The sequence below is a fragment of the Geotrypetes seraphini genome, chromosome 1, assembly GCF_902459505.1.
Source record: "Geotrypetes seraphini chromosome 1, aGeoSer1.1, whole genome shotgun sequence".
In the NCBI taxonomy this organism is placed as follows: domain Eukaryota; kingdom Metazoa; phylum Chordata; class Amphibia; order Gymnophiona; family Dermophiidae; genus Geotrypetes; species Geotrypetes seraphini.
The window spans coordinates 276072526-276089359 of record NC_047084.1 but is presented as its reverse complement, the minus strand read 5'-3'; the positions used below and the strand labels follow the sequence as shown (position 1 = coordinate 276089359).

The window sequence follows — 16834 nt, the reverse complement described above, 5'->3', positions numbered from 1 at the left end:
ATCCACACAATCAGCAAACGGATATTCCGAGTTAGATAAAGTGTAAACTTATCTGAAAACAGTTCCAACCAGCACAATATCCAATATCTAATATCCGTTGAAGCTGATTAAGATCCAATAGAGGCAGATGAGAAATTCATTGCAGTCAAGTCCTTCTGAGAGCTTAAATGTTCATCTGTTCTCATCTCTCACATCTCAGGCAATCAAACATCAATCATGAAGTGCAAGTGTAAATCCATTTCAAAAGTGACGAGTGCAAATTCATAAAAAATCAGTTCATAACATTCAACTCCCTGAACACAGATCGTGTTTCAAACATCTATTTGTCAAGAGGAAGATAAAGACTAGAGAGTAGAAAACAGGCATAACATATCACTACTGATAAAATCAAGAATCAATCTGTTTTCAGATAAGTTTACACTTTATCTAACTCGGAATATCCGTTTGCTGATTGTGTGGATCTCGAGAGTTCTCTAGAGCCTGATGTTATTTATTTTAGCTTTCTGGACTTCCTTCTGGACTTTATATATGTATGTATGTTTGTATATGTTTATCTATGATTATGATGTTAGAAATAATAAATTTTGTTGAATATACTAGTTATTAGGAATTGTCTTTTACTGTGGATTCTCTTTTGTAATTTATAATCTCTTTATCGAGTATCCTTGTTTTGATTTAGTACCTCCTCTGCTTTTGCTTTGTTGGTTTAACATGAAAGCAATTTGTCATTATTCAGGCACCCTGACAGGTCCTGCTCCAGTATTAAATTGCAAAATGGGGTATTCACAAGTTGACCCAGATGACTATTCTGGTCTGACCATTTTATTTATTATTTCAAGTTAATTTGGTCTTATAGTAAAACTAAAACACGTCCAATGATAAAAAGAGAACACCACACAAGAGGCTATATTAATCCAGAAGAATACTAGTCGCACTACGAACTGCAAACGGAGATAGAAGGAATCGATTTCTAGGATCACTGGATGATAACCAGCACATCCATTCTAGATAAAATTGCCCCCAAATGTAACAGCAAAAGCAATGTAAACAAATATAACAAATGGTTCGACATCGAACTTCTAAAAACGAAACAACTAGCCAGACGATTGGAAAGAACCTGGAAAAAAACAGGAGAATCAGCATACCGTAACAAATGGAGAGCTATTATAAAAATATACAAACAAATGATAAAAGACAAACCTAAAGCATTCTACTCCACTAAAATTAACTCATCTTGCAATGATTCGCAAGGAATCGATACAAAAGAGCTATTCAACCTGGTCACAAATTTATTCGACACCACTCGATACACTAAGTTACCCTCTGCAAATAACTTAGCACTGCACTTCGATTCAAAAATTAAAAACCTTAGAAACAACTGCTCAACAAACGACCCTAATGATCATCAAATAGCTAACACCCAAGGAAATGACATACCAGCAGACATGATCTGGAGCTCCTTTCAAGACCTAAAATGGAGTGATTACACCAAACTATACAACAAATACTCTAAAACTTTTTGCGTTCTGGACTCATGCCCCCCAGAAATTATGAAAGCGGCACCATTACAATTCAAACTATCGCTGCTACAATATCTGGCCCACAACTTAAAAAATGGGAAGTTCCTCTCTAATAACGGTCACATAATAATAACCCCAATTCTAAAAAAAATCGAAAAGAACCCTCCCCCCTAATAACCAACTACAGACCGGTAGCATCCATTTCGTTTATTGTAAAAATCATGGAGGGACTAGTACATACCCAACTGATGGATTATCTTAATCAGTTCTCTCTTCTACACGAAACACAATCCGATTTCAGACCTTTATTCAGTACGGAGACAGTAATTGCAGCTATTTTAGACAACCTGCGCCTACTGTTTAGCAGGGGCCTCAATGCATTGGTTATGCAATTCAATATGAGTTCAGCCTTTGACCTAGTAGATCATAGGAAAATGCTACTAGATGCCATTGGTATCAAAGACAAGGTGCTGAACTGGTTTTGTGGATTCCTTACATCCCGCACCTATCAGGTACGCTTCAATTATGAGCTTTCCGATACCTGGAGCAATCCATCCAGTGTGCCACAAGGGTCACCATTGTCTCATTGCTATTTAATGTCTACATGTCCTCACTGAGCTTGCAATTAACTCAGCTGGGGATAAAACTATTCAGTTATGCAGATGACTTCACGATTATAATCCCATTTGCTGATTCTATCTCGGAAACTATTCCCAAGGCTTCAGAAGCCATAAACATGATGGAGCAATGGATGACAAACTTCAAGCTCAAACTTAATTCAGAAAAAACAAAATTCTTCATTTCTTCACCACATCCGTTTGACACCAAAACACCTCTATGCATCAATGAACTTAATCACCCCATCCAGCCCACCATAAAGATACTAGGCGTAACTCTAGATCAATGCCTAACCATGAAAGACCAGGTGGACTCCTTAATCAGAAAGGGTTTCTTCACTCTCTGGAAACTCAGATCCATTAAAGCTTATTTCGATACGTCGGCATTCAGAATCCTGGTACAATCCCTCGTACTAAGTCAACATGACTACTGTAACATCGCCTACTTAGCTATTTCCCCAAAAAATATGCGACGTGTACAACTAATGCAAAATGCAGCGGTCAGATTAATCTTCGGACTAAAGAAATTCGATCATATATCACCCTACTACCGGCAGTTACATTGGCTACCGATGGAAGCACGCATAAAGTTTAAATTCGCCTGCTTCTGCTTTAAAGCGCTAAACGGACTTGCCCCTAAATACATAATTGACCTTTTCTTCTTCTCTGCCAACAGACACAAGAGAAGCTCTCATTCCTACTTCGTCCCCCCCCCCCCCCCCCCCCGTTAAAGGTTGTAAACTGAAAAAACACCATGAACACCTTCTATCACATCAAGCAGCATTGTGGGGTACAGACCTAGATCAACTGCTTTCGCCCACTACTTATGAGGAATTCAGAAAACGTTTAAAAACTCAACTGTTCCTAAAGTATCTAGACAACTGACCCACTCATCTTCTTTCTCCTCCATAGTGATTCCTCTGTCCTATTAATCTCTTTCTCCTCAACAACGCATTTCCGGTCCTATTAATTCTCCTCTTCCCCCCTCTTAAATTCAATCAATTTGTACCTCGCTTAATCTATTGTAAACCGCATAGAACTTAACGGTATTGCTGTATATAAACTGTTATTATTATTATTATTCAGCTCAGCCTCTTATCTGGTCCCAACAAAGTTAAATCACCCCACATTTAGCAGTTGATATCTCTTTGAATTGTGACTGCCAATGAGGTTGCCACCTAGTAGAAAGTTAGGAAACACTTATTTTAATAGCAAGAGTGCTCTGGAAGGAATGAAAAATTTCCCCAATTATTCCTACCAGTTAGCTCTCTTCCTAGATAATCTGGGTATCTTTTGAGTTGGAAAATCCATTCATTCTTCAGTGTGTCCACAATTACATCTATAGAAGCAGAGGGAAGGGAGAGACACTTCGTAGAAATGTCTTTCTATTTATAGGCAGTGATGTGATGCATTATACAGGCAGACTAAAGGCACCAAAAGATAAAAAAGGAATTTGTCCTTTTAAATATTTGACTCTGTGCTTGTTTTGTTCTTTGTCAGATTGTCTTGCAGTACAGCAGGCAAGAAATAGCTGTGGCACGAAGGTTCGCTTGGCAGATCCTAGCTGAATTGAGATTAAGCAAGCAGTAGTTGGATGGATATAAATTGGATAAAAAAAAGTTGGGTATGCAGTTGTGTGTCACCAGAAACAATCATTTATTTATTTAAGTTTATTCTGGGGACTATGGCTTAATGAAGAGATTTTAAAAAAATTAATATTTAATAGGTCTTGATATTCAGCCAATGCTGGGCAGTGCACTGTCCACTCAACTTTGGTGCTCAACCCAGATATTCAATGCCAGGGCCTTTCCAGTATTTGTTTTGTTTGTTTTTTTTGGTTGGCTCAAAATTAGGGTTCCTTTTACTAAATGGCGCTAGAAGTTTTTAGTGCAGGCCGGCGAGGTAAATGCTCCGAAGCTCATAGAATTTCTATGAGTATCAGAGCATTTACCTCGCCTGCTGGCCTGTGCTAAAAACCCTCTAGCGCAGTGGTCTGAAACTCGCGGCCCGGGGGGCCACATGCGGCCCGCCAGATACTTTTTTGAGGCCCTCAGTATGTTTATCATAATCACAAAAGTAAAATAAAACAGTTTCTTGATCATATGTCTCTTTAGCTATAAATTACAAAATTATTATTAAGACTTAGCCAAAAGGAAAAATTTATAAACTATAAAGAGTTTTACCTCATGCAAAATTGTCATTTCTTTAATAAGACATTAACTCTTTTTTTTCTGAGGCCCTCCAAGTACCTACAAATCCAAAATGTGGCCCTGCAAAGGGTTTGAGTTTGAGACCACTGCTCTAGTGTCATTTAGAAAAACCCAGTATTAACCGGCTGAATGGATATTCAACACTAGCTGGTTAAAAAACACACACACACACACATACACACACCCCTTTTACTAAGCCACAGTAGAGGTTTCTAACGCAACCTGGGGCACTAAACGCTCTGATGCTGATCCAACGCTCATAGACTTCTATGAACATCAGAGCATTTAACACTCCAGGCCACGGTAGAAACCTCTACCACAGCTTAATAAAAGGGGGTTTAAGTTAATGGTGGGCAAAGTTAGGACTGCTATTTATTTGCCCATTAAACTCAACCAGTCAGCTGTTAATTTGTGTGACATAGCCAGTTACCAGCTAGCCACTAACCATAAATATTCAGCAGAGATAATTATCTATCGCCCACTGACTATTTGCAGCAAGCTGATTAAAAGCTATTTAACCAGCCAGGAGCCTTTCTTGTCCAGTTAAATAGCGCTGGAGGATAATATCTAAATGCTTAGGCTACCTACTATTAAGAGGTGATAGGCTCCAGAGTAATCTAAATAAATACTTTTTTTACGGAAAGGGTGGTAGATGCAAGGAGCAGTCTCCCAGAAGAGGTGATGGAGACAGAGACTGTGTCTGAATTCAAGAGGGCCTGGGATAGGCACGTGGGATCTCTCAGACAGAGAAAGAGATAATGGGTACTGCGGATGGGCAGACTAGGTGGGCCATTTGGCCTTTATCTGCCACCATATTGTACTGTATTCTGTCATTACTATACACACTGTGATGATGCAAACAATTTATTTTTGCCTGGTATAGCTAAATGTGCTCTTGGTTCCCTTGGTCTCCACTTAACTGTTCAGGAGTATTTCAGTAGCATTGTCATATTTTCCTCTGGTGTTTCAGGCACAGAGACACTATTTATGCCATCTCAAAATTGTATACATGGATGACGTGTAGCCCTTACAACATTTGTCTAAGGTCTGGCAATCAACATAAGCTTCTTGGGAGTTTTGCACTGCAAATTAACGCTGCACTTTTGAAATTATCTTTCTTTCCATCACAGCCCAAAAGTTAGGACCACACACACTGCACAAGCAATGAGCAGTTTGCTGGTTATCAGTCTTTCAGCTGTCGAGGACTGAAAGGCACAAGCAACTGGTTTCTAAAAATACTTCTGTTAAACTCTTTGCTTTCCAGCTGGATGGGCACAGATTTGACACTAAACTGTACATTCTTTTCACTGTATATTCTTTCTTCTCCCATCAAATTATAAGCATATTTGTCTAAAATTTGTTGCCATAAGAAAGCAAGCTGCATTTCTGTTATATATTCTCCTTGTAAGTTTAAAGAATTACGGTAGGTTCAGTTTTGAAGAAGCTCTCCCCTCCCTCTCCCTCTCCCACTCCCTTCGAAAATGGGATTGACTAGGAGGAGGTGTGTAATGGAAGTCCATTTATAGAGATGGGCTTGAGGAATTTGAAGGCGCTGAAACTGAAGATCTGATACTCACGTAAAGCCTGCATTGGTTTCCTGTAATGACAGCAGACAGCATGGAGAACGTGGAATTGTTCAGCTCAGAAGGCAAAGGCCGGGGGCTAAAAGCAGTGAAAGAATTCTGTGCTGGAGATGTCATTTTTGCGGAGCCAGCTTATGCTGCTGTGGTGTTTGACAGGTATGTTAAACTTCATGGTTGCCTGGGACATATACATTTTGGATTACCAAGTTTCCAAGTTTTATTAAAATTTGATATTCCGCTTATCCAATTTCTAAGCGGTATACAGGTAAATATATAATTAAAAAGTACAATCAGGGGGCATGGACATTATGACAAACTGACATACCATACATAGGGGAAGAGGGGGAGAACAACATGTCAAATAGGATAGAGAGACAGGAAAGGGTAGCACAATTGGATGGGACCCTTCTGTAAGAAAGAGTCAAAGTAAAAGTAAGAGTAATATTCGTTACTAAGATTAGATTAAACGTCGAAAGCATCCTTGAATATGAATGTTTTTAATTTTGTTGTAAATCGTTCTAAAGATGTTTCTTCATGTAAATGGTCCACAGAGTAGGAGCTGTAACTGAAAAGATTGTGAATGATACCTGTAATTGAATGAAAGGCTTATAGCTAAAAGTCCTAAAAAGTGTCCAATATTTAATGGTAACGATTAGAAGGAAACGCATAGTGACAGAAATGCAGATTATAATATGGCAGTAAAGAGGCTCATCACCCAGATCAACCAAACAGGCCAAACAGTTCCACTCCTGGTTTTGCCCTGTTGCCTGTATGAATCGGTAGTTATGGTTTTCTGACTGACGTCCCAAAACCAAAATCTGTATTGCAAACCTATGCAAACAACGAGTATGACCGGGACCAGATCGGCTTGCTTGGCTCACTCGGAATCAGGTAGAAACTGTTATGTTGTTACACTTTATTTGCACTTGTACAGACTATAATGCAGACCACAGTTAAATTTCTCACAATACCTTTTCAACCAGCTTTAAACTTGGTTGAGGGCAATTTGATGGACCTATTGTATAAAGAGTAATTCTATAAACTAGGCGCTAATGTTTACACACCCACTGGGTATGTAATAACTGTGGAGTCCTATGATTGGGTGACCAGAGAATTGGATCAAAGACGCTAGATGTAATTTTTACTTAGATTTCAGCAAAGCCTTTGACGTGTTCCTCATAGGAGGCTCTTGAAAAAACTTGACAGGCTGAAGTTAGGACCCAAAATGGTGAACTGGTGTCGAAATTGAGAGGGTCCAGAGAAGAGCTACACGTATGATAAAGGGTATGGAAAACCTTGGGGCTCTTCTCCCTGGAGAAGCGGAGACTCAGAGGGGACATGATAGAGACATATAAGATCATGAAGGGCATTGAGAATGTGGAGAGGGGCAGATTCTTCTGCCTGTGGGGAACTACAAGAACAAGAGGGCACTCGGAGAAACTAAAAGGGGACAGGTTTAGAACCAATGCCAGGAAGTACTTCTTCACTCAGAGGGTGGTGGATACCTGGAATGCACTTCCGGAGAGAGTGATAGGACAGAGTACTTTACAGGGTTTCAAAGAGGAATTGGATAAATTCTTGAAAGAAAAAGTTATTGAAGGATATAGATAGTGAAGATATAGGATAAAGAAGGATACAGTTAGAAGGATATAGATAAGGAGGGACAAAAGGGATGGAAGGATATAAAGGATCACTTACAGGTCATGGACCTGATGGGCCGCTGCGGGAGCGGACTGCTGGGCGCGATGGACCTCTGGTCTGACCCAGCGGAGGCAAATTCTTATGTTCTTATGACACTGTGGCATACCGAGGGTGAGAGGTGCCTAGGGCAGTGGTGTCCCTTTCCCATCCTCTTCACCATTCCCCCCCCCCCCTCTTCCCTGCTCCTTCTGCTGCACGCATGCACCCCTTCCTTTCACCTGTACTTCTTCAACTTCCCCAGCGTGAGCAGCATCACCAACTTGCTGGTCTTGCCAGCATCGACTCCCCTTCTGATAGCACTTTCTAGGTGCAGGACCCAGAAGTGACATCAGAGGGTGAGCCGACGCCAGCATGAACAGCAGGTTGGAGTTGCTGCCTCTGTCGGTGAAAAGCTAGAGGTGCTTGGGGGGGGGGGGAATGAAGGTGCATGCGCAGCGGGGGAAGAATTAGAGGTAAGAGGAGGATGGATGCCGGCACCGCCCCCCCACCCCCCTTACTATTCCACTGGATGAGGGTGGTGCCAGAGGGAATTCACTTGGAGGAAGGAAAGGTGAGTAGTAGAGTATCTCAAGGATTGTTACTGCTACTACTACTACTACTATTTATTATTTCTATAGTGCTGAAAGGCATACACAGTGCTCTACATTCTAACACACAATAGACAGTCCCTGCTCAGAAGAGCTTATAATCTAATTTGGACAATTCAGGGTTGGGGAGATTATAGTGGGCATAGGTATCTGACAGCAGTGAGTGTGAGCTAAGAGTTGAAAGCAGTTTCAAAAAAGTGGGCCTTTAGTTTGGATTTGAACACTGCCAGGGACGGAGCACAACGTATTGATTCAGGCAGCCTGTTCCAGGCATACGGTGCCGCAAGAAAGAAGGGACGGAGTCTGGAGTTGGCTGTGGAAGAGAAGGGTACAGATAACAGGGGCTTGCCCAACAAGTGGAGATCACGGGGGGGGAGGAGCATGGTGGAGATATCAGGGGGCTTCAGAGTGAATGTACTTGTAAGTCAGCAAGAAGAGTTTAAACTGTGCAATATACAGTGCTCCCCCGCGAATTCATGGTCCGCAATTTGCAGTCCCGGTTATTCGCGGTATTTTCCAACCGTAAATGACCGGGCAGGAGAGGGCAGCCAGAGAGGCAGGAGAGGGTAGCCGGAGCTCTGGCAAGTGAAGGAAATCAGTCACGGTATGCTCCGACTGCCTCTTCCTGTACTAAAGTCGGGCCTCACCAATCAGGAGCTGCGTGTCAAAGCCTTCACTCACCGGCACTCCGGCTGCCCTCTCCTGTCTCCCCTGCTAAAAAACGTATCTGCGGTTTTTCAACATTTGCAGGGGTTCCTGGAATGGAACCCCCGCAAATATTGGGGGAGTGCTGTATTTGTGAACGACATTGCCAAAAGGTTAGAAAGTAAGGTTTGTCTTTTTGCTGATGATACTAAGATTTGTATAAGAGTAGACATAAATAATAGTAACAATACTAAGTGATTAAGCTGGATATTACCACAGTAACTGCTAAGGAATCACTTTAATTGCTGCATTAATAGCTAATGCAGGCTTATAAAGAGAGGTCCAAAGATTTTTTTCAGTCTATGAGCTAGATTCATTAAGGCAGTGGTGGGCAACTCCGGTCCTCGAGGGCCGGAATCCAGTTGGGTTTTCATGATTTCCTCAATGCATATGCATGAGATCTATTTGCATGCACTGCTTTCAATGCATATTTGCATTGAGGAAATCCTGAAAACCCAACTGGATTCCGGCCCTCAAGAACTAGAGTTGCCCACCCCTGCACTAAGAGCATGGATCGGATTCGATCCGTGTTTGGGGGACTGATTCATGAATCGCCCTAATGCAAATGAGGGTGATTGGAATCAGGCCTCAACCGAGCGCCCGGATCGCTCTATAGTAGGGATCTCAAAGCCCCTCCTTGAGGACCGCAATCCAGTCGGGTTTTCAGGATTTCCCCAATGAATATGCATTGAAAGCAGTGCATGCACATAGATCTCATGCATATTCATTGGGGAAAATCCTGAAAACCTGACTGGATTGCGGCCCTCAAGGAGGGACTTTGAGACTCCTGCTTTATAGCGATCCCGACGCACGCACAGATCATCTGTAGATGGTCTGCGGATGCGCTGGCCCTCCATGCCTGGCAGAGCAGGAAACTTCTGGAGTTTTTTTGCTTTTTTTTTCTTCACAAGCACATGGTTTTAACCCGCTTTAAGTCCGCGGGTTAAAACTACAGGCTTGCACTGCGGGGAAGGGCAGAAGAGTTGAGGCAGCAGGAGAGATTCGGGACTAGAGCAGGAGATGGGACAGAGAGCAGATCGTGGCAGGCTGGAGATTGGGGCTGAGAGCAGGAGATTGGGGCAGGCAGGAGATTGGGGCTGACAGCAGAGAAGCAGGGCAGAGAGCAGGGCGACAGAAGGCAGGGCAGTCGGAAAAGACTTGAGCAACTGGTCCTCAGCAGTCGCTTATTTTTGGATCGGTCAGCCCAGTCGGTGTCCCTCTTTTTTTTTTTTTGTGAATCGCTGCCTGCCTACATTTGAATACATTTGTCCCTCATTTGCATGCGCGGATTGGAGGATGATTGGGACAGAGGTTAGTGAATCGGGTCAGAGGGAAATCAGGTTGCAAAGGGGTCGCTAAGTGCTTGGAAGTTGATCAGTGGGCTTAGTGAATCTAGCCCTATGTCTATGGGAAAAATACCTGGGGTCCTAATTGATATTTAAACTAGTATCAGTACTTACTGGGGAAGAAAGTGGAATAAAGGGTGGTACGCAGACACATGTTGCCAATTCCCTGAGCAGGGATAGCTATCTTTGTGTAGACCAGCAACACAGTTATGGCCCAAACTGAGTGTCAGATGATTTGAAAAAAAGATTTGTTCAATATTTGTGCTGGTTAAATGCAACCAAACAATTTCTCAAGCAAATCACACAAATAATATTTTTAAATTATAAATTCTGAATTTTAATGGAGGAAAAAGACCTAAGAGCCCCTTTTACAAAGCTGCGGTAATGATGCCCGCACAGCAAATGAGATACAACTCATTCAATTTCTATGAGCTGTGACTCGCTACAGCAGCTTTGTAAAAAGGACCCATAGTGAAACTCTTATCAACAGCTCAAAACAGCTGTCTATTTTGTATTTTAAAATCATCAATATTCAAACAGATCATTTTACATCTCAAAACCCATGACTATCCCCCTCTTTTACTAAGGTGCGCTAAAGCATCATGGGCAAAAAACTTTCACACAAGTTTAAAGTGAGCATTTTCATTTCCCTTTTGGGTTTGTGTTTTGTGTTATAGGATAGCCTGGATTTAGCGCTAAGGCTCTGAAGCAGTGGCCTGGCCACGATCGTCGGCCTGGCCTGTTTGTGTTCAGTGGTTTTTACCATTAATCGTTCTCGGCTATTTTTTACTCCCACCTGCTAACTTTAAACTTGTACGAAAGTTTTTTTTGCCTATGATGCTTTGGTGGAAGAGTGTGGGTACACCTCTCCGTTTGTCTAAGGCTTTTCTTTCGCTTAAGTAATAAGCTAGCTTTCTTGGCTTGTGTGGCGCTTTTGTCTTGGAGTGATATTTTTGAATCTTTGTACTATAAAAGCATAGCGCACCTTAGTAAAAGAGGGGGTACGGGAAATTATTCCTAAACGCTTATGCATGATTACTTTTACAGTACATAAAATAGCATTGGGGCAAAAATCTGGCTTAGTGAAATTGACCAAAATGTCTAAAAGTGAAACAGAATGGTGACTGACTTTAGGCATCATTTATAGAATCTGCCAGTTAGTGCGCAGTAATGTGAATGAACTAGCTGGATAATGTGTCACGCCTATTCCCTGCCTATGCCACACCCCTTCCAAAATATAAATACAATAAATAAATAAATAAATAGTGCACAATTAGCATGCACAAGCAGGAAAACTTTGGCAAGATGATTTAGTGCATGTGTCCTACAGTAATTTTTTTTACATTTTCAGCTCACGTTAGGGCTTAGCATACCTTAGAAAAAGGGCTCCAAAATATTGCTACAAAGACCTTCTCCAAATCAGGTTAAATTAAGGCCCTCTTTTACTAAGGTGCGATAATCGATTTAGCGCGCGCTAAATGCTAACGCATGCATGTTAGTCTATGGACGCGTTAGCATTTAGTGTGCACTAATTAAATTAGCGCATGCTAATCGGTTAGCGCATCTTAGTAAAACAGGGGGTAAATCTTCTACATGGCTCTGGGATGCTATTCCCAGAAAGGCCGGCTTTAGAAGTTATCTTCAATTTAAAGAATCTGTCAAAGAAGCGTTTATTCGCCTTAGCCCTTAACCCCCCTCATTTACTAACCCCCCCCCCCTCTTTTACTAAGGTGCGCTAGCCGATTTAGCGCACGCTAAATGCTAACGCATCCATAGAATATAATGGATGCGTTAGCATTTAGCGCACGCTAAATCGGCTAGCGCACCTTAGTAAAAGAGGGGGTAAGTCACATTAGAGGTTTCTACCGTGGCCCGGAGCGCTAAATGCTCTGACACTACTCCAGCGCTCAAAGAATTCCTATGAGGGTCGGAGCAGCATCGGAACATTTAGTGCCCTGAGCCATGGTAGAAACCTCTGTTGCAGCTTAGTAAAAGGGGGGTGGGGATGAAATTTAACTCTTTCAATGTGAAATTAGGTTTTTGATACTATTACTTGTCATTTCTATAGCAATGCCAGGCATATGCAATGCTGTGCATTAAACATGTATGAGACAATCCCTGTTCAATCCCTGCTTATTGTAGCTACATGTTAATTAATCTTTAAGAACATAAGAAGTTGCCCCCGCTGAGTCAGACCAGAGGTCCATCTTGCTCAGCGGTCCGCTCCCGCGGCGGCCCATCAGGCCTAGTGCCTGAACAGTGGTCCCTGATTAATTTTGTAACTTACCTCTAATCCCATCCCTATAATCTACCTTTACTCTTATCTGTACCCCTCAATCCCTTTGTCTTCCAAATACCTATCCAAAGCTTCTTTGAACCCCTGTAGCGTGCTCCTGTTTATCACATCCTCCGGTAGCGTGTTCCATGTATCCACCACCCTCTGTGTGAAAAAGAACTTCCTAGCGTTTGTTCTAAACCTCTCCCCTTTCAATTTCTCTGAGTGCCCCCTTGTACTTATTGATCCCCTTAATTTGAAAAATCTGTCCCTGTCTATTTTTTCTAAGCCTTTCATGATCTTGAAGGTTTCTATCATGTCTCCTCTAAGTCTCCGCTTTTCCAGGGAGAAAAGCCCTAGCTTTTTCAGTCTGTCAGTATATGAGAGGTCCTCCATGCCCTTTATTAGCTTAGTTGCTCTTCTCTGGACCCTCTTAAGTACCTCCATGTCCTTCTTGAGGTACGGCGACCAGAACTGAACACAGTACTCCAGTTCTGGTCGCTGTACCTCAAGAAGGACATTTTAAATTTATTTTTAATTATTTGTTTGGATTTAGCTTGCATCTTTTCAGTAGTAAATCACAGTGTGTTACATGCAGGTACAATAGGGCTTAGTCTAATTTTGTACCTGAGGTTATGGAAAGTTAAGTGACTTAGCCAAGCTCACAAGGAACAACAGCAGGATTTGAACCAGGCTTTAGGACTAGCACTGTATTACAGCCTAGTGCTCTAACACAGGACTGGCATAACCTTTGGACCAGGTAATGCACTGGCTTAAGGTGCTGGCAATAAAGGGCGCCAAATGCCTGAGCCCGTGATGTTATTGGCCTCATAGATTAAGCCTGCATGAGGCTTACCTCAGTGCTGCCACTAACACAGTGCCTTTCTCTCCAGTATCCATCTGTTTCTTCCCTAGCCTCCTGGAGCATTGCTGCTTCTTAGTCAGCCGAAACCTGCTCTTGTCCATTGAAGGCTAATGTTGGATACTGGAGAGGGAGAAATAGGGAGCGGGAGATCCTAGTGGATGGATGAAGGTGGAAGAGACAAGGAATCTGACACTGGCAAATAATAGGGTAGAGGGATCTGCTGTGGGTACAGGAAGAAGACTGACTGGCAAATCATGGGGCTGGGAGAAAAGGGAGGATGCTGGGATAAGAGGGTTACGGGCAGAAACTGGGATTCTGTGTTGATTTGGGAGAAAGGGACTAATTTAGGGACAGGGGTCTGATGCGGGGGTTGGGAGAAGGAGGCTGAAGCCTAATGTTGGGGTTATGAACATATTTAGTGAGGAGGCTGGGGGATGATGTTGGGAAAAGGGGCATGAAGGTCGATACTGGGGTTCTGAACTGACTTAGTCAGAAGGAGACTGGGGGATGATGTTGGTCTAAAGGGAGAAAGAGGCAGAGGGTTGTGAAGAGGTTGAGCTACAAATGAAGGAAACAGCAGTCTACCTGACCAAGGAAACAGCAGACTACCTGACCAAGTCAAAAGCAGTCAAAACAGCAGTCAGGGAGGCTAAATTTCACATGGAGGAGTCTCTGGCAAAGAACATCCAGAAGAGAGATAAATCCTTCTTCAGGTATATCAGTGACAGAAGTAAAAACTCAGGCGGGATTGTACGTCTTAAGAAACCAGATGGAGACTATGTGGAAAAGGATTCCAAAAAAGCCCAACTATTAAATGAATACTTCAGCTCAGTCTTCACCCGTGAAGCACCGGGGCTTGGCCCTCAGCTACAGACAAGGGCTGACTCAGTTGATCCGTTTAGTAACTTCGAGTTTACGCCCAGCAGTATCTACGATGAGCTGTCAAAACTCAAGATTAACAAGGCAATGGGGCCTGACAACTTACACCCCAGGGTGCTTAGGGAGTTGAGTGATGTTTTGGCGGAGCCACTGTCAGCACTCTTCAACCTCTTCAACCTCTCACTGTCAGCGGTCTTCAACCTCTTCAACCAGTCCCGCTGGACTGGAGGACGGCTAACGTCATTCCACTCCACAAGAAGGGCTCAAAGATGGAGACAGCAAACTACAGACCAGTGAGTCTAACATCAATAGTGAGCAAACTAATGGAAACTCTAATCAAAAACCAATTGGATAAGATCCTGGATGAGGAAAATCTACGGGACCCCCGTCAACATGGATTTACTAAGGGGAGATCATGCCAATCCAACCTGATCAGCTTCTTTGACTGGGTGACGGGGAAGCTGGATGTTGGGGAGTCCCTGGACATCGTGTACCTGGACTTTAGCAAAGCATTCGATAGCGTACCACACCGCAGGTTGCTGAGCAAGATGGGTTCTATAGGATTAGGTGACACTTAGACGAAATGGGTTAGGAACTGGCTTGGTGGTAGGCTTCAAAGGGTAGTGGTGAACGGCACCCCCTCAGAAATGACGGAGGTGATCAGTGGAGTGCCACAGGGCTCGGTCTTGGGCCCGACCCTATTCAACATCTTTATAAGAGACTTGGCAGAAGGGCTTCGAGGTAAAATAGCATTATTCGCTGATGACGCCAAACTAAGTAATGTAGTGGGCAAATGCACAACGGACGAAGATTCAATGCCCGACAACATGATGCACGACCTACTCCTACTGGAGCGCTGGTCTAGGACCTGGCAACTTAGCTTCAATGCCAAAAAATGCAAAGTCATGCACCTAGGCAACCTTAATCCATACAAGACTTATACCCTTAATGGTGAGATCCTAACAAGAACGGTAGCAGAACGAGACTTGGGGGTGATCGTCAGTGAGGACATGAAGGCTGCCAGTCAGGTGGAGCAGGCCTCATCCAAGGCAAGACAGATCCTAGGTTGCATACGCAGGGGTTTCGTCAGCCGTAAGCCGGAAGTCATTATGCCATTGTATAGATCCATGGTGAGGCCCCACCTGGAATACTGTGTGCAATTCTGGAGGCCACATTATCGCAAAGATGTGCTGAGATTGGAGTCGGTTCAGAGAATGGCCACCCGGATGGTCTCTGGACTCAAAGATCTTCCGTACGAAGAATGGTTAGACAAACTGCAGCTATATTTGCTCGAGGAGCGCAGAGAGAGGGGGGACATGATCGAGACGTTCAAGTATCTCACAGGCCGCATCGAAGCGGAAGAAGATATCTTCTTTTTCAAGGGACCCACGGCAACAAGAGGGCATCCGTGGAAAATCAGAGGTGGGAAACTACAAGGTGACACCAGGAAATTCTTTTTCATTGAAAGGGTGGTTGATCGTTGGAATAGTCTTCCACTGCAGGTGATTGAGGCCAGCAGCTTGCCTGATTTTAAGGCCAAATGGGATCGACACGTGGTTTCTATTCACTAAGCAAAGGTAGGGGAGGGTCATTAGGGTGGGCAGACTAGATGGGCCGTGGCCCTTATCTGCCGTCTATTTCTATGAAACAAGTCTTTAAAGGAGGTGAGAGAAGGTGAAAGTGGGGAAGTAAAAGGGGACATGAGAGCCTTATAAGGGGTTAAGTAGTAGACAGGGGATGAGTGACAGGGAAGGAACAGGTATGGTAAGGTGATAAGAGTCAGGGATAGAAGAGACTAGGTAGGATATGAGTACAGAGAGTAGAGATTGGGAGTTACTGTAGAAGGTGTCTGAAAGACTGAAATGGACTAGAGAAGCAAGCAACCATATGAAGTCAAAGGACACAATACTGGCGAGGAGATAGGGAACGGTGGAATAAAATCTAGCTAAAAGATAATAAACCAGATAAGAGAAATGTAGAAATAAGCTGAAATCAGAGAGAAATGAAGATAAGAAGATGGGGTGGGGGAAAGGGGGAGATGAAGTCAGAGAAACATGAAGGAAAGAAAGAAAACAGACATGAAATCTTGGAAAAGTTCTCAGCCCAACCAAGAAGGGAATGATGTGAAGCCATGAAACTTACAAGTTATTCCACATATTCACCCCTAAGTTCAACATACTTGGCACATTGTGTCTGAAGTTTCTGTAATCCTTCCAAATAAACACTCTGATGTCTGGTCACTGAAATACTGCTCTGCAGCTGCAGTCACCTCTGAATCACTCGAAAATGTTGCCCTTTCAAACTCTTTTTAAGGTTTAGAAACAGAAAATAGATGGAACAAGATCTGGTGAGTAGGGTGGATGGTCTATGCACTGAAACCCCAACTGCATCAAAATATCCATCATTTTGCCAGCCTTGTGAGCTGCATTGTCTTGCAAAAAAGAAAAGTCCTTTCCGCAGCTTCCCTTTCCTTTTTTCTTTCAATGACTCCTTTAATTGGCACAGCAAATTACAGTAGTATTCTGCATTAATTATTTGGCCCCTTG

General features: G+C 43.0%; 1 protein-coding gene across 4 annotated transcripts in view; it reads left to right on the top strand.

Moving 5' to 3' along the window:
• Positions 1-5815: 5815 nt before the first annotated feature.
• Positions 5816-16834, top strand: part of SMYD1 (SET and MYND domain containing 1) — a 104555-nt gene continuing 93536 nt past the window's right edge. For all 4 annotated transcript variants that reach the window (XM_033952290.1, XM_033952281.1, XM_033952270.1 and 1 more), the window contains exon 1: positions 5816-6086. In XM_033952290.1, the coding sequence (XP_033808181.1) occupies positions 5950-6086 (137 nt within the window). In that variant the 5' untranslated portion in view covers positions 5816-5949. The remainder of the gene's footprint in view (positions 6087-16834) is intronic.